At 46.3% G+C, this 25,729-nt stretch overlaps 1 protein-coding gene across 2 annotated transcripts in view; it reads left to right on the top strand.

The window, feature by feature from the left end:
* The window catches only part of ZC3H6 (zinc finger CCCH-type containing 6), a 31,252-nt gene extending 18,789 nt beyond the window's left edge, over positions 1-12,463 (top strand). For both annotated transcript variants that reach the window (XM_084283718.1, XM_084283719.1), the window contains 8 exons: positions 479-597; positions 3,468-3,584; positions 5,117-5,230; positions 5,829-5,936; positions 6,631-6,884; positions 7,528-8,048; positions 8,318-8,557; positions 9,670-12,463. In XM_084283718.1, the coding sequence (XP_084139844.1) occupies positions 479-597; positions 3,468-3,584; positions 5,117-5,230; positions 5,829-5,936; positions 6,631-6,884; positions 7,528-8,048; positions 8,318-8,557; positions 9,670-11,174 (2,978 nt within the window). In that variant the 3' untranslated portion in view covers positions 11,175-12,463. The remainder of the gene's footprint in view (positions 1-478; positions 598-3,467; positions 3,585-5,116; positions 5,231-5,828; positions 5,937-6,630; positions 6,885-7,527; positions 8,049-8,317; positions 8,558-9,669) is intronic.
* The last annotated feature ends 13,266 nt before the right edge of the window (positions 12,464-25,729 follow it).

Genomic DNA, 25,729 nt, shown 5'->3' with positions numbered 1-25,729 from the left:
GGCTTCTAAACAGTTGCCATTAAATATTATTGCATTCAGAGTTGTTCTGTTATATTCCTTAGGTTATGATCTCTAGTTTCTGGGATGTTGTGATGCATGTGTGTGCGCCTGGGTGCCAATTGTACCGGTTAGTTCTGTGTTCAGAAAGTGTCCACATAGCACACACATATTTTAAGTGTTTGGGCTAGTTAGTCACATGTCTGCACTTCTAATTGTGAGAAGCTGCTTTGAATGAGATTAATTTTATATTCAGTTTATCAGTCTGCTACTGATTTTGAAGAGCTTTTCAAAGAGGAGGCAGTTGCATAGAACTATAACTGGTTGGTGTAGTTCTACTTGCCAAGTCATGATTCAAGACAGTATTTGGGAATTCAGACTGCAAAAAGATATTTAGCTTTATATTTGTCTGCATTTGTTGTCACTAGGTAACTGTCTGTACTTTCTGAGGTCATTTAAAAAGGTCATTGCTGTTTTTCAGGTATTTCTCAAAGAGGTAATAATTACAATGTTGGTCGAGGGCGTGGAATGCAGAAGAAATTGAAGCGTAAAGATCGTGGAAGGGGTAGAGGCAATAAAGGATCTGATGGCTTCCATGAGGTATGTGGAATTAAAGTTGACTTTCTAATGCAGTTGTTTCAAATGACTGGACATCTTGTTTTAACGGAAGACTATTTAAAAGTACATGGTTTTTTGCTTTTTGTTCTTGTCTCTAGAAAAGTCAGTTTCCCCTTAAAAGAATTTTACTGCACTTGATGTACAAAGTACAGTTGATAACTTAAACTAATAGATCATTTTCTTGTTTTTCTTGGAAATAAAAAAAAAATAACAGAAGTGGTTTATGAGCTTTGATTTTGAATAGCTTATGAGCTTCCATGTTAACTGTTTCTAAAAGATGACATTTTGCTACTACCAATCCACCTCAGTTTTTTCAGTGGAGAAACTGGATGGCTTCACATGTTTTGCTAATTTTCTTCTGAATCATGAAGGATTCTGCTTCTTTCCAGAGCTATGGTGGTGGAAATGGAAATGTATATGACCTTGGTTTTGGCTTAGTAATTATTTATTACAGGAATTACCAATTATTGTTATAGGAATTAGAGAAAACTTGGTGTTTGATATTGCCATGGTATTAATAAATTTGTCACACCACTCTTCAACTATCTAAATGAAAAAACAAACAAACAAACAAACAAACCAAACCAAAACGAAACAGAATTGCTGATTAAAAGATCAAACCCATCCATGGCTGAAAAACATCGTTTAAGCAAACTCACATTTAAATGTATACAGCGCATTGAGATCAGATTCTGAGGCAGTGGTAGTTTATCTTTCTCCCTAAAATATCTGCGGCTCTCCTCCCTCCTGCACTGAAGAATACACGTGGCTGGCTTCTTGCTGACGCAGTAATGCGTGGTTCAGCCATGGTAATTTATCTTTGTGCTCTGCAGATGGCCCAGCTCTCGTGGGCTCCTGGGTGGTCCAGATCAGATTTTCCTTTCCCTGCCCTGTATGTGGTAGGGAGAAGGGCAGCTGTTGGATCTGTGAGGATGATGCTTGTTCATAGGACTCCTCCTTACTGGTGCTGCCGAACATGCCCTGTCATCCAGCTCTGTCTCCAAGCTGTGGGGAAGGGTGGAGACGAGGAGGCAGCTGCAGGCAGGCCCCAGCAGGGCTAGGAGACAGAAAACAAAAAGCTGGGCTCCTGGCTGCAGCGAAGTTATGAGTTCTGCCACGCAGATGCCGAGTTGTGTGGTGGGGTGACTGATGAGATTCTTCTGCCATGCAGCTGCACCCCCGGGACTCTCAGTGACACAACTGGAGCATTTCAACCTTCCTTGAGCTGTTGTTTCAAGTGCTTTGAGGTGTGGGATGGTAACTGACTTTCAGTGCTCTCAGAAAGGCTCAGGGCATTGTTTTTGTTTGGTATTTGAATTAATCTTGAATAGGATCAAGTACTGGTTTCAGAACGTCTTTGTTATGGGCAGCTGAGATTTCTCTGGATTTAATGTGTTCCAAGTAGAGATGGGATCTCCACTGACCCAGGAGTGGTGTTCCTAGCCCGAAGCAATGTTCAAGACGTTGCTTCTCAATGTCAACAAAATCCGCTAATTGTTCTTCGTTTTAATGTTTTGTGACATTGCTTAATTTGCCAAGCAAACTGAGTGCAGACACAAGATGTGCTGATGCTCATGTTTTCAGTTTGATTGCTGTGAGGAACCACATCCATTCCATTTCAGAAGTTCCTACTCAGCAGTCAGAGCCCTGCTCATTCCTGTGGAAATCAGAAATTGGAAAAGCTTAATTTCCCTCTATTGGCAGATCAGTAGGCGACCACCTACCATTGCAAATAAGGCATAAAAATCATGTGAGAAGCAGGTAGAGGGGGAGGTTAGATTAAATATAGCTTTATAGCTGAGGTGGTAGCCTAGATATCTGGATGATTGTTCAGCTTCCGACTCTGCTACAGGCATTACTCCTATATTCATGTACAAATTTATTAAAATAGTAAAAACAGGAATTTGTTTGAACTGAACACCACGCGTGGTGGTAACATGGGGTGATAAGGTTTGATTACAGTATATTTATGAAGGAAATGCAAAGATGAGGTGGTTGATGGTTCAGGATTTTCTCAGCAGCAAGAGCTCCTGCACCACCAGTGCTGCTGCTCAGTGCCCTCTGCTGCTCTCTTCCCAGAAGCACTGGTGAATCGCCATTCCCAGCCACGTGCCTCAACTCTCCCCTCTCATCACATGGGGAAGCAGCAGCTCTGTCACAAAGGGCAGTGCAGTTTGGGTAGAGAACAGCAGAAAAAGGTGGACCCTGGGGGAGGCATTCTGGCCGGGGTACCTGGTGCTGGAACAGGGTGTTGTCTTTGAAAATGCCAGGCATTAATCAATGTGCTTACCGAGCTGACTGATGAGGATTAAAGGCTGACTCCTGGTGGCCAACAAGCTGCTAGCACTGCATAGTTCAAGGAAAAACTAGGAAATGCTGTGTTTGGGCTCTTCTGTAACTGAATGTTATTTTACGTTAAGGCTTGCAGGGGTGGCACGTCGCAGGGGTAGTTACCAAAGCCCATGTTCAGAGGTGCCCTCAGTTAGGGAGGTGGGAGCTGGCTTGCTGCGTGCCTGTGAGCCAGCCCTGCCTTTGAGCATTTCCAAATGAAGTGTAAGAGGTAAATAAGTTCACTGAATGGACAGAACATCTGTTGTAGTGTGAGAAGTTTCTGATTTGATTGCATCTATAGCAAATGTAGCATTAAAGCAGCTAGGTTTTCTAATGTGCAAGTTTTCTTATGTACAAGTGTGTGTGTTTACCTTTATTTTGATCTATGAGTATAATATTAAGAACTTAATCATGGTGTAGTTAATCACATTTAGGGGTAACTACTGCACTAAATATGCTCTAACACTGTTGCAGCTGGACTTAATAAGTAAGCATCAACAGGATGTTCATTTTCCTTACAGGATGGCAAACCAGTGAAGAAATGGGTTAACATGAGTCAGGAATTCATAAATCAGCATACAGTGGAACACAAAGGCAAACAAATTTGTAAATATTTCCTTGAAGGGAGATGTATCAAGGTAAATATGCGTGGTGTCTGTCGGTATACTTCTTTGGTGTGAGGAAAGGGAGAAGATTTTTGTTTTGTTTTGTTTTACTTAGCTGGTATAAGAAAAACTTAATGGGTTGAAACTCAGAGTTTTTACTTCTTATGTTTGACATATTTATAGATAAATGCCAACAGAAAATTTTGTGGGAAAATATTCCCTCTGTTACACTTCTACGATTATAACCAATTCTATTAAAAATGGTTGTGTTTGCTAACTAGCGTGTTTACAGTAAAAACCTCTGTGATAGTATTATAAACTTAGACTGACAATGTGCCGTGCAAATCTGTAACGAATCTTAGGTGTGGAATCTGTAGATAGGCAATGATTCCTGAAAGTATTAGATCATTTATCTGTTTTATGGTACTAGAATTTTGAAACATTGAAGGAATTGCTTAATTATGCTGAATTATTTCTCTCTCTAAAGTAAAAAGTGGGGTTGTAGTAATAGTTCCCCTACCAAAGAACTGAAGTCATCTTCCTTCAGCCAGCAAGTGGAAGGCAACAGAAAGAAGAGAATACTATTCAGAGCAGTCAGCTGGCAAGCAAAAACCCTAGCAAGACAGTCTGTTATTGCATTAAAAAATTGCTGTTGCTTCATTTTGAAGCTAATGCTGCTGTGAAGTTGAATCCTCTGATGTCAGAATAGTTCAGTCAGTTAGAAAATACATTTAAGAAAAACTCCATCCTTCTCAAATAAGTGAGTGCGCCATTTATATTCAGTTCTTCTGTGTGTTTCATGATAGAACATTCTCTGTTTCTTTTTCAGATGGTGAAAGTGAGGGTGAAAATTAGTGTGCTTTTCTGCCTAAACCAAGGGGGCAAATTGAAAGGAATGCATTTTTTGCTGGCTTTATGTATTTTAGTATGTTATGCTCCAGTAAGATGAGGATTTGCTGCCACCTTCAGTTTTAAAACCAGTAGTTGAAAGAGCATTTAGTGTATTTTTCCTGAGAATAATCACAAAGAAGTAAAAAAATAACTTCTCCAGCAACCAAATCCTGATGTATAACATGATGTGGTTGACAACTTGATGTTGATTGGACTCCATTTTTCCTACATGGAATAGTTTAATACTTCGTTGGACTTATTTTGGTTCTACCACATGATGTTAAAAGAGAATCAGATTTTCTGATTAAGTGCACAATAGTTTGTATGGGAAAAAAAAAACAAACAGTAAACTATTTAAATATTTGTTTAAATGTCTTTTTAATGTTAATTGATAAACAGAAACAGAGAAGAGAACTGGTGCCATAAGACCAGCTTGTTTTCTTTAACCATTGCATATATTCTTTTGAACTTAGATTCAGGAATTCTTTTTCCATGTCTAACCCCCCCCCCCCCCTCCCCTCCCCATTAATAGGAACGTACTTACATTATAATGCTGTGTTAGTAATGATAAAAAGTTTAAATTCAGCTAAGGAGGATGCTTTTCTTTAAATGTAAAATGGAATTAATCAGCATTTCAGATTGATAATGTATTTCTCCTCTTTTCTTATTTATAGGGAGAGCAGTGTAAATTTGATCATGATGCAGAGATAGAAAAGAAAAAGGAAATCTGCAAGTTTTACATACAGGGTTACTGCACCAAAGGAGAGAACTGCATTTACTTGCACAATATCCTTAAAAAAATACTTGAATCAAACTGACTGTTGATATTTACTCCTAATTCATGTAAATGAGTTCAGAGGGTGTCTATGTCTTTTCTTAAGAGACTATACAAAAGTATATATGGATTTACTAGAGGAAGATAATTATTCTACTCCAGTAGGAGGAGAAAATATGTATGAAATTACTGGTTTTGTTTAGCTTAGGAAGATGTTTAATGTCTTAGAAGATAAAAAGCATGAAGTTACATGCTTTTGTCCTTACACTTTTAAAATCCTGATATCCATGTACTTTTTAAACCCTGATTTGTTCTTTTTTTTTTTTTTTTTTTTGTATTTGGAAATGAGACACTGATCTTTTTAATCACAGTTTTAGTATCTAGTCAGAAATAATGTTCAAGCTACAGTAACGTAATTATTAGTAGAATGGTAAGTGAAACTAAGAGGTAAGTTGGTTATTAGCTTTCAAAACTGTTAAGATACTGCTGTGAAAAGATAAAAGGATTTGGGAAAAATTGAAGGATAGCTGATAACTGAATTTAATAAACTTGCCAAACAGTGCAGACTAACAATCAGCCTTTGTTAGGAATCCTTAACATTTTGCTTACATGAATTCCCTTGCAAGTTTTACCATACAGGAGCAAAATGCTATCAAGGAGATAAGTGCAAATTTTCTCATGCTCCTTTGACTGCGGAAACAAAAGAGTTGTTGGATAAGGTGAGCAATTTGTAGTCTGAAAGTGAGTTTCCCCAAAAAGAATGGAGGGTGCTGCTCGAAATTTCCACGGCGCTTGGGTGCTAAACTCTAACAATGCTATTATTTCCTGTTGCTCTTTAGCACTGCAGGTCTGTGACTTGGTTCCATACATCAAATTCCCTTTGCCACCCATTATTTTTCAGTCATATCTGACTCACTTATTTTCACAGCTAGTAATTCTGCCCATGGACTTTTAGACTCCCTTTCCGTGCAAGTCTCCGTGCACTCCATAACAAGAAGTGTAGCTTTGGTTGTCTTGATGTTAGATATCATCTGACTTCTGAACTCAGGGTGGAGAAAGGAATGAGTTGCCTCCTCTGAATGATTCATGAAATTCTGACCTTTGTGTTAAGTAGTATATTCACATCTCCCCCCAGTTACTATACAACAGGTCTTAAAAGAAAGGTGATGTAGGTTTAACACTAAAAGCATTATGAATTTTAGAATTTAGAATTCCATTTCTGTCATTTTCTTTCTGGATGTAAATTGGTGTCCTATGGAACAAATAATAATAGCTTTCTAATTTTCCTGAGTTTGATGCCAATATATACTAGTACTGCAGCAGGTAATTACATTTAAATGGAAAATGCAAGACTAAATTGAATTGCATATACTGTAAAAATAATGGACTCTTTGCTATATTGCTTCATTCTAGGTTTTGAATAATGAAGAGGAACCACAAAATGAAGATGAGAAAGAACTGGAGGAACTCAGAAAGCGTGGCATAGTTCCTCTCCCTAAGCCACCACCAGGTGTTGGGCTTCTGCCAACCCCACCAGAGCAATATCCGTTTTCTGAGTCTGATATAGAGAATTATCAAGATCCTTCAGGAGAATATAAGAAAATACCATCTCTCTTTGAAATTGTTGTGAAGCCTACTGTGGATTTAGCACACAAAATTGGAAAAAAGTAGGTTTTAGATTTTTCTGTAGAATTCCTAGAACATGGCTACATAAATGCATAAAATACTCTCTTAGTTTATGTCAGTATATGCCTCTGAGTGTACTGTTAAATTAATGATCCGTCAAATAGTGGCTATCAATTATTTATTCATTTAATGCTTTCCTTAAAAGGATTACTTACTGAGCCTTGACCTTCCAGAAAGCCACTCCTTTGGCTCTTGTTTTGGCTCTGTGCCTGTCTTGTCTATCTCCATTTGCAGGCTGAGCAAAGTTCATTTTCCTTCTAAAGTCTTTTTATGGTTGGATCTTTCCATACCAAAGACAATGGAACCTCCCGATGGAGATTGTTGGCTGTGACATGTCTAAAACTCGTAGTTGCATCAAATGTTCAGTTTTGGATGTGTTCATTAAAAAAAAAAAAAAAAAAAGTTCTACTTGTAGACAAGCTCAGTAATGTGTTATGAGCTATTTGTAACATACGCAGTTATTTGTTTTGAAAATTATTTTTCTTTCAGATTTTTATCCAACTTGAAAACAAATATATATGAAACAGGAATCTGTAGGAGTGAAGATGGGGAAGAGATAGCTAGTAGGCTGTTTGTAAGTGAAAAATTTTTGCAAGTGATTTATTAATTTTCTTTTGCCTATAGGCCACCAACCTTTTATAACAGCTCATCGCCACCAAGACCACCGTTTCAGGGAAATGACCCCCATTCTCAGCATATGTATAATCCAGGTTCAAGTCCAGGGCCAGGACCTGGCATGTCGCAAGGACATAATGGACCGCCAATGCACCCAGGTTCTCCTGGACATCATCCATGTGGAGGGCCTCAAGGCCCAGGAATGCCGCAAAGTCCTCCTATGCAGGGTGTTCCACCAGGCTTTCTAGGACCACAGAACCAGTCTGGCATGCCTATGCAAGGACAGCAAGGTGGTCCACCTCTGACACCACCAGGTCTTGGTGGATCTTACAGTGGCCCAGGAGTTCAAGGACATATGGTGAATATGCCGAGAGATAATCATTGTCCTCCAGGGCCACAGTACCAGCAGATGCCTGGTGAGCGGCAGCCGAATATGAATTACGAGCCTATTCAGAACCCAGCTGATTTCTACGACAATTATTATTCTCATCAAGCTGTACATAACTTCCAGCCAGCTAATAACTCTGGTGGTAAGGACATTTAATAATTGTTGTTTCATATCGTGGTTTGTAGTTGTACAGTGTTAAAACATGGCTTGGAAACTGAGCAGCTGAAAGAATATTGGAGAGAAAACCACACCTGTTGTGATGCCTTCACCATATGCACATTTTCAGATGATGATTTCCGTTTGTGTAATATGTTGTGCTAGTTTTGCTAGATTGTGTTTTGTGTCTTACTGCCTTTGCTCTAAAAGCTTGTATGGGATAGCTGCTGACTGTTTATTTTTTTTTTACTGCAGATGGAACGTGGCATGGAGAATTTACAGACCACCAAGCTCACCTTATGGCTCAAGAGTCTCATCAAGGTGGAAGCGAGTCAGACTGCATGAGTAGTCATATGGGCCATAAACCATCCATTAATGTACCAGATTTTCTTCCAGCAATGCAGAAAGCCCTTTATGTAAGACTTAGTCAAAAGCATCAAAGAGATGGAGACTCTGTCAGCAGCCAGGGTCAGAGGGCAATGAGCAAAGATGAAGGTAAAGTTAATTTTGTTAATGTCCAGAATTTACTTACTGACCATATATTATCCTGGAACAAATCCGTTGATTTGAATTTTTCATCATATTGCCATTCATAATTACTGTGAGTGCACAAGTACCAGCTCGGTATTTTCAGCTCAAGGTACTTGCTTTTCTTTCCAGCTTATTCTAGGATTTTAGTATAGGTTTAGTTTCTGCATTTCAGTTCGAAGTAGAAAGATAGAATCATAGAATCATTTAGGTTGGAAAAGATGTCTGAGATCATCTAGTCCAACCGTAGATCTGTGGATAATTTTTGATGTAGTCTGCACTTTTAAAAGGTTCTCTTGCTGATAACTCAATTGCTTCTTAAAACCCCTGATTGAAACAGGGTTATTATTTCTAACTCCAATACTGCAAGAGCCTCTTAGATTCTGTTTATTCAGTTGTGTCTCTTGATCTTTTTTGCATATTCTATTTCTCTAGAGCAGTTTTTTTCCCCTCTGCAATATCTGAAATTTGCAGTGTTTAATTTGAGTGTTTCTGTAAGCTATAGCCAGTAGAGAACAGTAAACCTGCAGATCAGCTTGAGCAGCACAGAGTGTGTTTGTCCCTTGGCCTGCTTGCTGCTGCTCCCTTTTCTGTGGCTTCTGGAAGTACTTCTGTTACCTGTGTAATGAAGCAGCAAATTCCACGTTTGTAACATATCTGTTTTTAAGACAACTGAAAGGTGTTGTTATACTTCACATATTCTTCAACGCAAGGTCACTTTCATCCAGACTCAGTTTTAAAATGTTGTCTTTTACCAGTACTAGTAGAAATAATTGTTTGGAAGTAGGTTATTTTCCCAAATTAATATCAAGAGAGAGAGATGTGGAGAGAATGCAGCAGAGTTTGGGAGTACCTCAGCTAACTACATTTATTTTTGTTTCAGTTCCTTATTTAATTTGTTGTTGTTTTTTTTTTTTGTGTGTGTCATATGGTGGTCGTAATACAGTGAGTGAGGACTTGATGTCAGGCCTTAGTATTATTACTCAGTTCCATTATTTTACTGAGAAGTTACCCCTTTATATGAGTAAATCCACTGTTTTATTCCCCAGTGATCATTTACTTGAATCCTCTTTTCTCAGATGACAATGTCAACTGGTACTCCAGTAGTGAAGAAGAAGAGGGGAGCAGTGTTAAATCGATACTAAAAACCTTGAAGAAGCAAAGTGAAAACTTCAGGAATCGGCAACAGCATTCCACAGAGCAGCACATGCTTGGTATTCCTACTGATCCGAGGCTGGCAAAAGACAAAGGTGCAGGGCCTCAGGCTGCAGACCCAAGACTTAGGGCCTCACCAAGGTCGACCCCCAGAAAGCCTTCAGAATCTGCAGCCTTGGACCCCCGGCTTGCACGAGACCCCAGGATGCACAAGGTTAATGAGGGCGGGCATGCCAGCTCATCTCTTGGGGGAGCAAAGCTAGACTTACACCACCCTCACACCGGTGTAAAAGTCAAGCAAAAAGGGATGGATGATGATGAAGAGGACTCAGAAAGAGAACTGAGAGAACGAGCTTTTCTCATACCATTGGAACCTTTGCCTGGTGTAACACTGAGGGATCCCCGATCGCAGCTTAGGCAGTTCAGCCACATTAAAATGGACGTTACCCTGATGAAACCAAACTTTGCTAAGCATATTGTATGGGCACCCGAAGACTTGCTCCCAGTACCTTTGCCTAAGCCCGACCCTGTCTCCTCAATTAATTTACCTCTTCCTCCACTCATTGCTGACCAGAGACTTAATAAACTGCGGAATCTGAAAAACGATCCCCATCCAAATGCAATGCCAGCTGACCCAAGACTAGCTGCGAAAGCAAAGAACAACTTAGCGGGCAGGAGCAGCTATCTGGATCAGTCTGCGGATTCGCACACCAGTAGCTCAAGCAAATTAGGAGACCCACGCTTACAAAAAAACGTTGATCCCAGGCTCCACAGACTGTCTAGTGCAGATTCACATCATGGAGTTGCAAAAGATTCGCACCCTTCCAAATTTGACCCCCGCCTTGCCAGATCTGCTGCCAGTTCCTCGCAGACCTCGGAAGCTGCGACTGCTAAGCCTGACCCCGATGCTCTGCCTCCCTACGCGCCCAAGTTGTCGTCAAGTGGTGTCAGGCTGGGAACTCCGGGCTCGATACTGAGCGGTATTAGCTTGTATGATCCGAGAGACCACAGCTCATCATCGTTGGACACAGCTCCAGCTACTTCAGGAGAGAACGGGGAGAACCAGAAAAAAAGTATTTTGAAAAATTCTGGCAAAAACGAACCCAGTCTCTCGGAAGATGCGTCACTGCCGAAGCCTGCCTTGAACGTGGAAAAAAATACGGAAGGATCAGGAGAAGCCACTTCAGATAAAGCAAATAGCACCAGTAAATCTCAGGCTAAACACTCCAGCGCTGCACCTGCGGTGCATAATCTTCCTATCCAAGCTTTATCAGGATTAATCAGACCGCAGTACAACGATCCAAGGCAGGTTAGACAGCCTGGACAGGTAACTCAGACACAGGATAACGATCCGAATGGGGAATCAGATGATAAGTCGCTAAAAGATGTTTTCAAGACTTTCGATCCAACTGCTTCACCATTTTGTTAGCAATTGATTTTAAGTCTTTTTACTGTTGTGAATATTGCAGTTTTCTGCTGTTTTGTAACTGGTTTACCTCTTTGCTTTATTTATTTTTAAATTATAATTATCAACACTTTTCAGCTGCTAATCTCAGAACCACATGCAGTTATACAGTATGCTATAGTGTTTGCAAAGCTGTGGTATTTTCTATATAATACTTTTTCCAATTTCAGGGAGACTAATAATTGACATGTAGAAAAAAACAAACCTGTATCGTGTTAGAGCTGATAAAAGCACTTTCATTGTAAATAAGTCATTAAGAAAGTCTGAAGACCTGTATATGTGTGAGCTGTCTCTTTCCTAAACAACATTTAGATATGATTGCCACATTTGTATGATTGTATAGATACAAGCAATATTATGTACATTACTGTGAGAGACACTGTTTGACAAGGATTGTCTGACGCATCAAGCCAAACTTACTAACGGAAGTATGCATAAATGATTTAAAAGGAAAATGTTGATCCTCCTTTTCAGATCAGTTGATGTAAGACATTGGTTTTTATTCATGCAGTCAATATTCTTAGTGTAAAAGAGACCTATATCACATATTGAGGAGTAAAAATGTCATATCTTTTAAAAGTATTTTATTCTATGCTGTATATAGAAGAAATTGTGAAGTACATAACTAGAAGAAAGTTACTGTTAAAAGTGGAGAATACCTAAGTTGTCTAATACAAAAAAGGTTTTTATTTAATTTTTTCACGCATACACAATTCTGATTAGTGATATAAGTTACATTGTGGTGTTCATGTATTTCAATGTATTTTTGTATTCAGCTGCTTAATTTGTATTGCTTTTTTTGTATTGATGTAACTGCAGTACTTGTATTCATTGTGTCTTTATGACATTTTTAACAAAAAATTAAAAAGGGTACAGCTAAAGTCTGGTAATGACTGTGATGTTGATGTGATGGCAGCTAGCTGATGGCTGGAGTAACAGCAGAGGGGGTGTCTGAAGGATGAAGGTGATTAAAGTTGCCTGTAGCTCAGCCGCTTGGCCACTTGCCAGTCAGATGGCAGTGGGGTTTGAAGCAGACCTTGCGCTGAGTCGCAGTGAGTTAGCTTGCTGTGTGGTGCCAGGATCACACTCGTGTCGTCATTGTTCCCTTACTACAAAGATCATCGTCGCTATGGGAAATGTCGAGCATGTTCTTTAATTTCTGAAGATGTTGCATGCCCAGAGCACAACTGTCCTCAAAGCCTCTCTTGTTTTACCTTTTGGTTTGTTTTTTATCTAGCGGAAATGTAGTTATACCTAGCTAGCTACACTGAAAATAAAAATTTGCGTTCTGCTCAATTGCCACCTAGTTCCCGCCCACGTGGAATGGTTCTTTGTGTTAAGTCTCTTCCTCGGTGGACCTTTTCCTCTTTCTTCTTCTTTGTTGGCCCAGGGAACACTTGTGACCGGGACAGCGTGATGGTTATCACAACTTCTGTGGTTTTGTTTTTTTGAGCCTTTGAGACACACAGCGATGCAGGCAGGAACGGGAGCTGTCTCCTGCATTGCTGAGCAGAGCTTGGATGAGCTCAGGGAAGCTGTTGGTTTCTGTGTGCAAAACGTGGCAGGGGAGACGTTGCTGCAGGCAATCATGGTTTCAATTTGCCTTCCCAATTTTTCAGAGTATAAACGGTATTAATTAAATGGTATTTTAAATAGCACTTGCACTAATTGAGAACTGGATAATGGAGAACTAGACACAAAATGTCAACGTTATTTTGGAGTAATCCACTAGTCCTACTTAATTACTTATTGCTTCTTCATCTGATGACAAGTTTGGTTGTTGAAGAATTTCAGTAAAAAAATGAGCCAGCATTGAACAGCAGGGAAAAGTAGGAATAGTTTGGAAAGAGCACATGGATTGATTAGGGGAATAAAGAGAAAAAGGAGTAAGTCCATGTTGAAGCCAAATGTGTGGTTTCACGTTCAGATGTGGAAGGTAATTAGTCCATGCTTGCAGGATGGGTGGCTGTAACCTCAAGTTACAGCTTCCGCAGGGCAGTGGGGATATCGTCACTAAACTGAACTCACTTTTGTTATTGTTGTTTTGTTTGCTTGTTGTTTGTTTGTCTGTTTCTCTTTCCTTTTGAATGTATTGGGAAAAGAAGGGGTAAAGGAAAGCCTAAGACCAAAGACAAAATGATACCAGTTGAAATAATTGAAGGACCTTGGGTGGCGGATCCATTTTGGAGCTGCAGATGAAAACGGAATGTGTTCTGACAGGGGGCTGTGGTGTGCTAGTTTCTAACCTTAGAGATCCACTGCCATCTCAGTGCCTTTAATACAATGCAGATCTTTATTTTGGGCAAGAAGGGGTACAAGGTAAGAAGGAAATGTGATCTGAAAGGAGCTAGCTTGTCCCTGCAGCCTGTCGTCTCCCTGTGTAACCCCTTCCTTCCTTGCTCCAGCCATGCCTGGCCAGCAGTTCCCACTGGGCAGCACAAGCGTCCGTGGGCTGCTGCTCAGCTCTCCTGCCCACCCGTGCTCACTGGTTTATTCCTTGCAGGTTTCTTCCCTGAATCCAAGGCTGATCTGGTGTGCCTGCTGCTACTCTCGTGAGATGCGGAGGAGATTCATTGCTGCGATGCCAGTGCTGCCCTACCTGACAAGTGAAAGGGAAGGTGCTGGGGGGTGACTGAGCCCAGCAGAAGGGGCAGGAAAGTGTGTGGGGACAGTCCTGCCCCACTGAGGTTGGCTGGAATGAGCGGCAGCCACTAAGCAAGTCGAGTCTGGTCTGCTGTGTGAACTGACTGTGTCTTTCGCAGGGGAGGCTTGCTTCCATCGCTTCCACAAACACAGCATGCTGCCAGAGTGGCATCTCCCTTGGACACTTGCAACTGCTGTCTGAGGCTGTGAAGTGGAGAGCAGCAGCGGGAGCAGCCGGTATCGTTGATCCTGGATCCTCCAGAAGCTCCTAGTTGCAAGGTCGGTGATCATCAGCACTGAATGTTTTGGCTGCAGCAGCGTGCCCTAGAGTTCTAGGGCTGAAAGGGATCTTGGAGAAAAGTCTAATTTCTCCGCAGGCTGTAGGATGTGCTGAGTCAGGGGCAGCAGGAGTGACAAAATGCTCCTGCTGGCCCTGCGGATGTGAAGGAGTGAAATGATTCTTTCATCTTGTCTGTTCTCTGCATTTCAGATTGGCTGCGTGTTCTTAGATTGGCAGCTGGTGTTTGCTGCCCCATGATAACAGGACCCGTAAGGAGATTTTTACCCTCCCTTGGTAGGCTGTTTTTCTACTATGATGAAAAGACTTTGATATGAATCCTTCATAACAATAATCAAGTCATTTTATTCTTGCAAAGTGTAGAATATTTAATTACACGCTTGTTTTGAATTTCAGAAGTCAGTGACCCTATCCCTTAGTCTTCCTTCTCGTTCAGTTCTTCTTTCCTCCAGGTTTTGTAGTACCTTTGTTCTCGTTACCTTCTGAATCTGTGTTTTGCCTGTGAGTTCCCCACTGTGCAGTGACTCTTTTGCAGGATCGTGTATCTCAGGCTGCACTTCTGTGCAGCACTTAGGATTGTTACCCCTAGAAGAAAAGGTGATGGTTGTTGAAAATCCCTTTCAGCTGCCCTTGATAGGATGGTGTCTGGTAGAATTACACAACAGTGCTAGTTGAAGAGGAATTCGATAGTGTGCTAAAGATCAGGGTGCTGCAAAAGGCCTCCCAGCTGTGAAGCTTTCTTGTGCAGGGGATGAGCAAAACAGGCATTTAGAGAACCCCTCGATCCTTCCTACCAGCCAGATTTGCCGGTGCTGCTACAGGTATGTTCCTACATCCTTCTGTTCATCTCAGGTGCTGGAAAACACAGCAGACTGGCAGTTACTGAACGAAATGTAATAAAGGTACCTCATCCAATGATGTTTTCCTTCCATAACGTTCCCCCTGGCCCTGGCCCCAAAAGCCTGACTGACTAGGTAAGAGCCCCAGCCATCTCACGCCCGCAGGGAGTAAGCAGTATGTGAATATAAAGAATGGGATTCCCGGGTGGCCTGTTGGTGGCCACTGGTTTACGGTTTTAGAATGGCTCACATGCCACATAACAAAGATCTGTGAATGCTGACGTTCTCCTCAACAGGAAACCCTCTGGTTTCCCTGTCCCTGCATAAAGCTCCTCTGATGGCTCTTCCCCAGCTCCCTTGTCCTCTGTGGCTCAGTAGCACATTGTGTTACCCAGCTTCAAACACCAGCTGGAGGAGAGGCCTCTTAGGAAATAACAGCAGCGTGTGGCATCGTTTTATTCCTCTTGCCATACAGTTGCCAAAAGGATGCAGTGTCTGCAGGGTGGGGTTTGCCGTAGGCAGAGCAGCCAGCACACAAAAGCCTCGTCAGGCCTTGTGCTTTCAGTCCTATGAGCACAGCGCTAGCAGAAGAGCCGGGAGCTGGGCGAGTCCAGCACTGGCTGTGCTCTTTCTGCCAAGGCCAGCCGGCGATACAGCTCATCCGCAGCACACGTCCCTTCCTGCTTTTAGGGGTGACTGCCCGTAAGTGCATGGCCTTGAACAGGTTTCAGGCTCTTGGGGTTGTTCTTGGTCAGGGGTGGTTGTTCTTGTACCGTAGCTGTGAGGGTAGGCTCAGCCCTTGCCTGAGTCTTGCGGAGGCCTAGTTCGTCCCTCTCTGAGTTTAAACACTCCTCGGCTCTATGCCGCAACAGGTTTTTTCTCCACTGAATGCAAAAAGCAGCTACTTCCCCTTCTTCAGAGTCAGGTGGGGGCTGGTGCAAGCCCTAGTAGGAGACAAAATGTTTGAATGCTTTAACATCTTGTTGTGCATGAACTGGTTTAAAATGTCTTGTACGATATACAAGTCTGAATGTAATGATGTGCGTGCAATCAATGTGGCATTTCTAACAGTTAATGCTTGAAAAAGTACTTAAAATGCTTAAAAACCTGCTTACAGACAGTGGGAAAAAATGCCATCTAGTTAGCGTATTGGTAAGTAGATCCATGCATTTCTAAAGAGAAAAAGCTGGGTCATGAAGGACTTTGTAATCTAGACAATCAAGATAAAAGAATGGCTGCTTAGCTCAGGCTGGCATCAGCAGAGTGAAAAATGGATGTACCTAGTATGCTTCTACCAGTATGGGCAGGTGAGCACAGGAGGAGCTTTTCAGTGCCTGCTGATTCTCCATCCAATAAAATTCCAATCAAAACTGCCTCTCAAAATGACATGCTGGGGCTCAGCAAAAGTTGTAGGATTATACAGGAGGTTAAGCCACAAAGAAAAACTGCATCAGTGCAGAGTGTTGTTGTATTTGTACTTGTTTTCTAAGTGCTTTCAGATAAAGTCTGCTCTCACAAACTATTTACAATTGGATCAGTCAGCCGCTGTTGGCAGCTGCAAGGCGAGCTCTTGGGACTTCTGATCAAAGCTCATCTTGAGACAACAGAAAGGCTAAGGCTGACACGGAATATTTCCAGATAAAGGCCTCCAGTGAGATGCTGCTGCTCTCCTGTCCAAAAATGAAATGGGAAGTGGACCAGCTTGGTAGCAGTGACAGCGCAGATTCGATGCCTGGAAAGAGGCATGGGAGGCTTTGGAAACAAGGCACAAAGGCGTGAAACAGAAACATCACAGTAACAATCTTTGCCCCTAGCTGGAGTTGACAGAGGTCCCACAGCAGCCAGTTGCCACCTCCCTGTAACCTGACGTGGCTGTAGGAGCTCCCCGTGTCATGGGCTTACCTTGTGAAACCTATTTGGTGTCATCAGCATTAACTTACTTTGATGCATGCTGCCTCGGCTGCCCTCAGAACGTGCAAAATGGCCTGAAGGAGGTTCTGCGCGTTGCTCACGAGCAGCTCCGAAGCAGACCTGCTCTCTGCAGTGACTGCTTTTACCCTGAAAGAAATTTTAAAGTATTTTACTACTGGAGAAGAATCAGACAGCGGGCTTCTCCTGCGTGGCCAGGTACTCCAAAGCCCAGAGAGGTGTCCCCTGCACTATTTGTGGCAGGTTTCCAGCTTTGGAGTGCAGGGGAAAGAGAGGCAGACAAGATGGGGGAGCAAAGGGCTGCTTACGGCAACCAAAGGAGGAGAGGGAGCGCTGTCGGTTGTAGCTGAGCTTTAAGGGCTACCCCTGGGTCCGACGAGGACCTCTGGAGACCGCCATGCACATCCCTTTGAGGAGGGGCTACCAGCCTTGGGGGTGGCTGTCCCTGTCTGCAGCAACCCACCTGGCCACAATGCCGAGCTGGCTGCTGATGGTGTGGGTCTGCTCTGCAGCGCACAGCAGCTCCGAGGAGCAGCTCTTGTCTGGGCAGTTCTTCGCAACGAGGCGGCCAAATCTGACAAACACCTGCCCGTCAGAGGCCATGTGCCTGGCACAGGCGACGAGCTGCTCCTTGCTCTAAAACAAAACAGAAATGTGGTGCGGGAGAGAAGGAGAAAACAGACCCCTTTCTTGTAAGACAGGAGCACGTGGAAAGGCCAGGTGTGCTCTGAAATGAGGAAAGGACTCGACACAGGACTTGCATCTCCTTTCAGGAAAGTAATTCCCAGTACTTTGTTCACTTCCCAGTGTAATTCTTGGAGGCACCCAGTGCCACTCTTAGAAGGGTGGGATAATGCTGGTGTTTCAGCAGGCACTGGGCAGCTTTGTCACGGGGTTTGACCACACTCTTGAGGAAAAAATCTTTTCTTTATGCCTATTAAAGTGCTGGGGCAGGGGGGGTGAAACACTTCATACCGTGATGGGGCCCTGCTTCCTCAGAAACTGAGTCATGTGAAGCATCCTTGTTGCCATGTCCTTGGTGACCTGGGACATCCTTCTGGGGCCACTCCGCAGCGTGTCACTGTCTTCTCCCTCATGCCTCCTAGGGCTGCTGGCAAGGGAGATGCTGAGAGCACCGCTCTGCTGCTGTCGAGACAAGAACTGAACAGATTTCAAGTCTGGAGCGTGCAGATGCATCGATGCTGAGAAGTCTCTGCCTGCATGTTTCCGACGCAGTTTTGGGTGAGTAAAGGAGGCAGCACAGCTGCCTGCCACCTCACTGAGCCTGCTGCGCCCTCCCACCCAGCCCCTTTCTCCCCTGCCTTCACCCACAGTGGGACTATTAAGTCCAAATGCCCCATGCCATCATCTCCTGGAGCTATTTCCAAACAAGCGAGAGCTGTCCTGCAAGCTGACAGTGTTTGTGGTAGAGAAATGAGCACTCTAACCTGCTTTGCAGAGTGATTTGGGTCATGCTGCTGAGGCTTTTGCCAGCTTCTTGCAACTGGCAGCAGTTGTGGTGGGAACAGAGTGGCTAGTACTCCCAAGGAAAGCCTGTGGGGAGGTGAGAAGCTGAGCAGAGACGGGCAGTATTTTAGGGAAAGGAAGGACAGTACAGCCACCAGTTCCTCGGAAACAGGGTGTTGGAGATGGGTTTATTCATGCCAGGCTCTCTGTCGGGCCGGATACCCAGGGCTCAGCGGTATGGGGTACCCAGCAGCTTGATTAACTCGGACGTTGGCCTTGCTCAGTGCAGGGGGCTGGACTGCTGACTCCCAGGAGGTCCCTGCCCACCTCAATTACCCCAGTACTCCCCAGTGAGGGTAACTGGGCTGACTGACAGCCCTGACAATTATGCTGCACTAAGACTCGATAGGGGAAAAATTCCTGTACCGTTTCATGTGCCTCTCTGGCCATTCTGTTTGCGCGTGCACCCCCAGTCAGGTGAGTTTCTGCTGATGTTGTGTGGCTCACAGCACCCAGCTCTTGGGCTGCAGAGAGCTTGGCTACGCTGCTGTGCTGTCTCGGAGAGCAGCAGTTCCCTGCCCTCTGCAAGCATTGTCTCATGAGCTCCAGGACGTGCCCACCAATGCCCTGGACAGCCTGAAGCCGCGTGACAAGGTAGTGTGCTTGTGCTGACCAGTACCAGACAATGCTGTCGAGGTGGAGATGCCCTCGGTCCCGGTGGCTTTGGAAGAGCTGGCTGGCGCTGCTCACCGCATCAGACGTCAGGATCAGGAGGTGGTCTGCGACGGAGAGCAGGTCTGCCTGCGACTGCAGTTGAGCGGTGGTCTCCAGGACATCGTGGAGGGTAGTTCTGACCCACTGAATGTTGGCCATTAGCTGATTTGCCTTCTGTTCAAAAGCCTGTTTGCTCTTCTCCCTTTCTTCCTCGGAGAGGGGAGACAGGGCTGGGCTAAGGACATCTCGGATGATCCGTAGGTGTTCGGTGTTGGCCTCCTCCAGGTGGAGCAGCAGCGCCTTGACCCTGAGGGCCAAGTCTGTCTGCAGGAGCTCAAAGCGAGTGTACAAGCTGGCAGTAGACAGCGGGGAGACCAAGAGGGTGTTGGAGGCATCCAGCAGTGCTTCCACTAGCACCTTTATCTCCTCCTTGAGGGCTAGGATTTCACTGCGACCACAGTCTTCAGGGCAGGACAAGTAAGAGAGCCAGGCAGCCTCCTGCAGCCTGAGGGAGTTCTCAGACACAGCAGCCAAGAGGCTCTGAGAACAAATCTTGTTCTTCATGGCACTTCTCAGCTCCCTCAGGAACAGAACGTCCCTGCCTATGAACTGATCCATAGCACCCAGGAGAACACGCGTGCTGACAGCCCACTGGACGCAGTGCAGCTCCAGGCTGGCCTCTCCCAACCTGCCGGAGCCCTCAAAGGACATTGCTTTCCCAAGTAACGCTTTGGTGCTCATCTGAGCATGTGAAAATTTGGCCTGGACCTGTAGAAAGTTCTCCCAGACTGCAGGGAAAACGGGATTTTGCTTACTACCACACCTGCTGGCAATGTCCCCTGCTAACTGAACTGCCCCTGCTAAGCCCATCATGGTCTCGTCCAAAGCCTGTTTGCCGCTCATGAAGTCAGCAGACAAGATAAAGCCGAGTACTTGTTGGGACAGGCTGTACCAAGAGCCTGCCACAGCTGCTAGGCACTCTTGGGTCTCACGGATCCTTTCGGAGAGTGAGAGTGCCATTTGGAGAAGTTTGCCTGGATGACGGAGCTGCCCTGGGGCTGTTTCCCTGGCCAAGCTAATAACACACGGCGTCAGTGAGACAATCTTCGGGTACTGCCCCAGCGTCTCCGCCAGGGGAGACTCAGCCACAGGCAGCGCCTCCTTTGCTGCCTCGATGCAGCAGGTGGAGAGCTCACGCAAGGCAGAGCAAGCTGCATCCACAGCTGCCGTATCGCATGCTGTCGTTGCTGCTAGGAGTGCTGCAATGACAGGGAGCGTATCTCCTTTCCTTGGAGCAACATCAGGGTGTAAGTTACCTGCTTGTGAAGGTGGGCGCCTTCGGGCATCTTCCTGAAATGTAGCTTCAGCAGCGGTGGTTTTTAGCCCAGCACACGATGGGCTGAGCTCCAGCTCCCTCATAACACCAGTGCTCCGTACTCGTTCCCGGAGAGGGCTGAGGATGTCTGGGTGGTTGGAGCCATCCAGCCCGTCTTGGACGCGGCAAGCAGTATCCATCAGACAGCTCAGTGCCTTTGAAAAGACATCCCTAGTTTGGAGGCAGGAGAGGCTCTCTGGACAAAAGGCTGCAGCTGCTTTCAGCTCAAGAATGGAGCTGGCCAGCTGTTCAACCCGAACCAGCAAGCCGTTCCTGAAAATGGGGTCTGTGGCACTATCCACGTACCTGCCAGCAGCTTCAGCGACCCAGCGAGCCCAGCGGGTGAGGTTAGCTGCATGCCAGGAGAGCCTGTCGGGGTCCTGACTATCTAGGGCCTCTTCACACCATTCCCTGAGCTTGGCCATCTCCTGGATGGATAGCTTAAGAAATTCATACATGCCGACTGTCTCCTCAAAACACCGCAAGAGGCTTTCTGTCGCTCCAGCCCATGCATGGTACAGGGACTGTAGCTGCTCAGCACCGCTCCTCGGGGCTGCATTTCTGCTCATTTCTGTGAGCAGTGGAGGGAGACTGGCAAGGAGTCTCTTTAAATACTCTACCCCGTCTTGGATTTCTCTAGCAGTTTGTGTTTTGGTGCACCTGGCCAGAACAAAATCTGCCACTCTGAGCATCTGCTGGGCGTGTGTGAAGAAGGTGGCGGTGAGGGGCTGAAGCTTTTTAAAAAGTCCTTGCACTGCTGGAAAACACCCTGCACCTGCAAGGCTACAGGCTTCTTCGACTAACTGCCTCAGGGGCTCTTTAGCCTCAAAGAAGGTGTCGAGGATTTGGTGCAGGGTAGCTGTAAGCACTGCCTGGTCAAGAGTCTCCACCTCCTCTCTCATGGTGTGACATTTCTCCTCCAGGCTGCTTTTTCCCCAGCTTGGCCTTGTCTGTCCATCTGGTTTGCTTACGTGACAGCAGATACTTTTCCTCAGCTGCAGGAGAACCCAGCAGTGTTTTATCAGATCCTGCTTGAGATCTGGCCTGGACATGTCTGCTAGAAGCATGCAATAGAAAATAACTGCCTCCACGTGAGCACTGTCAGACAGGTACGCTGGGTCTGGGTGAGAGAGGAGAGCCAGCAGCCTGCACACATGCTGGGAGAAGATCCCATTTCTGTCCTGTAGCTCCTTGCTGCCTGGGTTGTCGACAAGCAGGGAAACAAGCTCTTTGATGGTCCTCTCCATCAGCTGGAAGGAGTAGTCCTTGGAGAGGCTGACTTGCTGATCCCAGGAGCATTTAAGCTGGCTGTGCTTGGCTGCGTGGAGCAAAGGAATGCATTTGTGAAGGAGCTGCAAAGCTTGGACCAAGCTGGTCCTTCGAGGAGAATCTCTGAGTTCCTCGAGGTGCTTTGCTGTCAGACTGTTCAGCAGAAGGAAGGCCTCAGAAAAGTTCTGGAAAGCAGCCAGCAGTGCTGGCACGTTCCCTGCATCCCGCAGCATGCTCAGGCACTCCAAAAGCCGGTTGGCAGCCTGAACTATCCTCCTCACCCCGGCAGCGTCTTCAATCTGAAGGATCTAACCAGCACAGCAGAAAACATGGTCAGAGTGGGAAGAGCAGAGGTGTTTTGTGCAGCAGACCTCCCCTAGTGAGAGCAAAAGGTGAGGAAACACCCACGGCTCCAACTAGAGCTTCCCCAGCCCCTGCCCTGTGCAGGGGAGATCGCATTCCTCCTGCAGCCTTCCCACTGCTATCTCCTAGCCCAGCCTCCCCCACTGCTCGCCTCAGCACCGTCCCCATCACGTGCTACCTTCCCGGCCTGTGTGAGGACCCTCTTTGCAGACGCAGCCAGCCCCTCCCTGTGGCTAGGGATGTCCGGGTGTGCGCAGAGCTCGCGGGCCGCCAGCAGCACGTGTCTCCCCGCCAGGACGAGGGACTCGGCTGCAGGACGCATCTCCTCCTTGTACATCTCATCGCTGGCCTCCTCAGCCAACCTGGAGGAGAAGCCACGGGGCTCAGCTCGTCTGTCCCGTGAGTAGTGCCCGCACCGTGTTTCCTCTGCCCACCATCCCTTCCTCCTCATCCCTTCCTCCCACCTCCCCTCTCTCCAGCAGGATGCAGGCAGAGAGCGCAGGAGAGCCAGGCGCTGTGCCCTGTGCATGCCCCCAACTCACAGTTTCTTTGCTGTCCCTTTCTCCCCATTCCCAGCCCCCAAATCTGCCTGGGAGACACCCAGCAAAATTACCTTTTTGCAACAGAAGCGAGTTCTTCAGTGGCTTTGGCTAATTTTTCTGCATTCTCCTCTAAATTGGGAAAGGCCTGATGCATCCCATCTTCCCATTCCAGGGTGAGGATTAGATGACAGAGCTGTGCAGCCATGGGGCAAAGGATCTTTTGAATAGCTTTGTTTTCTGTTAGTATCCCAAGGTCATAGAGACAAAAAGGCTCCATTGTGTCCTGCCCAGAGAAGGGAAACAACACCTGGGATTGTTCAGATTCTTTGTGGTGTGTAACAGTGATCACTTTTAATAACGACCTCGGTTTTGTCTGGCAGTTCTGGCTTTGGATCCCAAGGGGATATTGGAAACGCTACTGGATCTAATTTCTCCCAGTCTTGCAATGAGGTCAGCAGCCTGCATTTACCCCAGCTGGGAACTTCTGCCCCAGCTTTCCCAGCATGGCCCCCCCCCATTCTGTTAATTGTTCAATACGGATCTATTAATTATTCAGTATTTCTCTTTCAATAGAAATAATTAACGGCACCTCCTGTATTCGCTGTGCAATCACACCGTCAGCCAGCACGGTGAGCATCCCGCAGCAAACCTTAGAACGTGCCATGAGGCGGACCCCTTCGTGCTGGGGGAGGCCTGCCCAGCTCGCTCCCCCGCACCAGGATCCTGGCAAGGCGCAGAAATTCGGGTGCCCCCGCTGGAGGAAGCACCTCAGGGGCTGTGGGGAGTGGAGCACAGCACAAACCTGCCGGAGAGGCCACGCGGAGACCCTGCGGGTGGCGGTGACGTTCTCCCGGGGCTGGGGGGCACCAGGAGCGTGCGTCCGCGCTGGCCCCTTCCCAGCCAGCTCTGAAGGATGCCATCAGCGTTGCATTGTGCACATGCAAATAGCTCTAGGGGCAGGGATACAGACCCACATAAGCGAATTAATTATATATTAATTAATTCCTGCTGCAGGCGCTTTGAAAAACAGGTGGAGAAGAAACACATGCTGTCAGTACAGCGAAAGCCTCCTCCAGATGGCAGGTTTGGGGGGTTGCAGCCCTGTTTTGGAGCTGCCAATCAAAACGGGGTGTATTTTTAACCGGGGAGTCAACACCATGATCTTCTGGCTTTGCAGAAGCACCGTGATGTCACCTTTAACAGCACACGGGGCTGTATTTTGGGCAAGGAGGGGACAAGGCGAGGAGGCAACATGATCCGAGTGTTTCCATGGAGAAGCAGTGACGGCACAGCGCCTGGTGGGGAGGCTGGCGTGGGGCTCGCCGGGAGCTGTAGTCCGGAGGCACAGAGCCAGGCTCCCCGTGGGGATTCCCGCTGTGGAGTGGCAGGCGGTGCTCCCAGCCCTGCGCTGTTCCTGGCACTGGGCAAGGGAAGGTGGGGTGAGGATGGCAGGAGCCAGCGCTGCACCAAGCAGCTGGCTGCAGGGCCGCTGTGGATGGAGTGGGTCTGCCCCGAGGCAGGTATTGTTCAGATTTCACCTTTTTAAGTGCTGTAACCATGTGTCTGTGTGTGCACACAGCCTGGCACAACTTCACAGGGCGCGTTTCAGCAGCAGCCCTGGGATCCAGCACACAGTGACGTGGGTGCCAGTGCAGCGTGTTCCCAGCACGAGCCCTGTGCCAGGGCTCAGAGCAGCAGCGCGGCTCGGCGGCAGAAGAGCAGCACGCCGTGCCTTGGGGTAGCAAAGTCGAGCCCAAATCATGAACCCTGCCGGGACCTGAGGTGAGTTGCTGACCCATGGCAGCACCAGCCGCTTTCTGTCATGGGGAAGAGGGAGTGGGATTAACAGGGGACCTCGGTGAGGCTGGGAGCTGGAAGGACGGTGTTGGTTCTTGCTCCCAGACTGAGCCTGGATGAATTTGCCACTCGGCAGCTGTTTGGTCGCCTTTGCAGAATGAGTGGATGGGCCTGAGTTAGGTTTCAGTAGCTTCGTGTCACGAATTAGTGCTGTCTCAGCCCACTAAAACACCTGGAGCAGATGGACCCCGGGAGAGAATTCTCCCTCCCAAATCAGCCTGGGGGCCGTGGTGGAGCAGCTGCCGTGTGGACTGACAGAGCCGCCCAGTCCTGCCACGGGCAGCCATGTGGTGAGGGCACTGGTGCTGAACCGAATCAGGAGGGACTCAGCTGTAGTTTGGGGGTGGGACACAAATGTGTGTGAGACAGAAAATGGGCACGCTTCCTGCCTATGCTTCTGGGTTTTTCTGTATCCCTTCGCTTGATGAAGAGTGGCCCCAGGAAAAGACCTTTCTGCCCAGAGCCTAACCTTCAGCTTTACCTCCTGTGTTAAAGCTTCAGTGATCCTGTGGAAACTAAGAGAGGAACGTAAAAAAGCAGAGTCAAATCTAAAAAACAAACAAACAAAACAAAAACAAACAAACAAAAAACTGAGGTTCAGGTTGGGATGAATCAGCTTCTTTCTGGCACACTCCGAGTGTGCAGCAAACGTGGGAGGGGGTAAGTGCTCTGACTGCGGAGTGATAAGGGCTGATCCTGGTGAAGATGCAGCCATCAGCAGTGTGCGCTGTTAACGAACATCCAGCTAAGATAGTGATGGGCCTGGGTTTCTCTGTCTTGTGAGCACTTCATCCCAGCGGTGGCTGAGTTTTCCTAACACGTAGGCATGCTTTAAGCAGGCTGTGAATTAAACCACCCTTATAAATGGTGCCTGTGGGGTGATGCCTGCTGCCCCCTCTGCGAGCTCACCAACCCCTTGGCCACAGTGGGGCACAGGAGGGCCTGTTTGGGTCTGGCCCAGAAGTGCTGGGGTGCAGGGTGCTCCGGCAGGGTCCAGCTGCCCTGAGCAGCCCATCACCACCCTCTTGTTGTGCAGCTTTACCTGCTCTATAGCAGAGCACTGCCTTTTTCCAGAACGTTGTTTTCCTTAGTTCTTTCCCAGAGCTATATGCAAGAGTGAAATCCCTTTCAAATACCCTTTTAACTATTCTGATTGTATTAACTTTTAACTATTCTGGTTGTCTTGTATTAACTCTTTTAACTATTCTGATTGTTTTTAACTC

The sequence above is a fragment of the Netta rufina genome (genome assembly GCF_964035555.1).
Source record: "Netta rufina genome assembly, chromosome: 3".
In the NCBI taxonomy this organism is placed as follows: domain Eukaryota; kingdom Metazoa; phylum Chordata; class Aves; order Anseriformes; family Anatidae; genus Netta; species Netta rufina.
The sequence above is the reverse complement of the archived record's forward strand: the minus strand, read 5'-3'. Positions and strand labels throughout refer to the sequence as shown.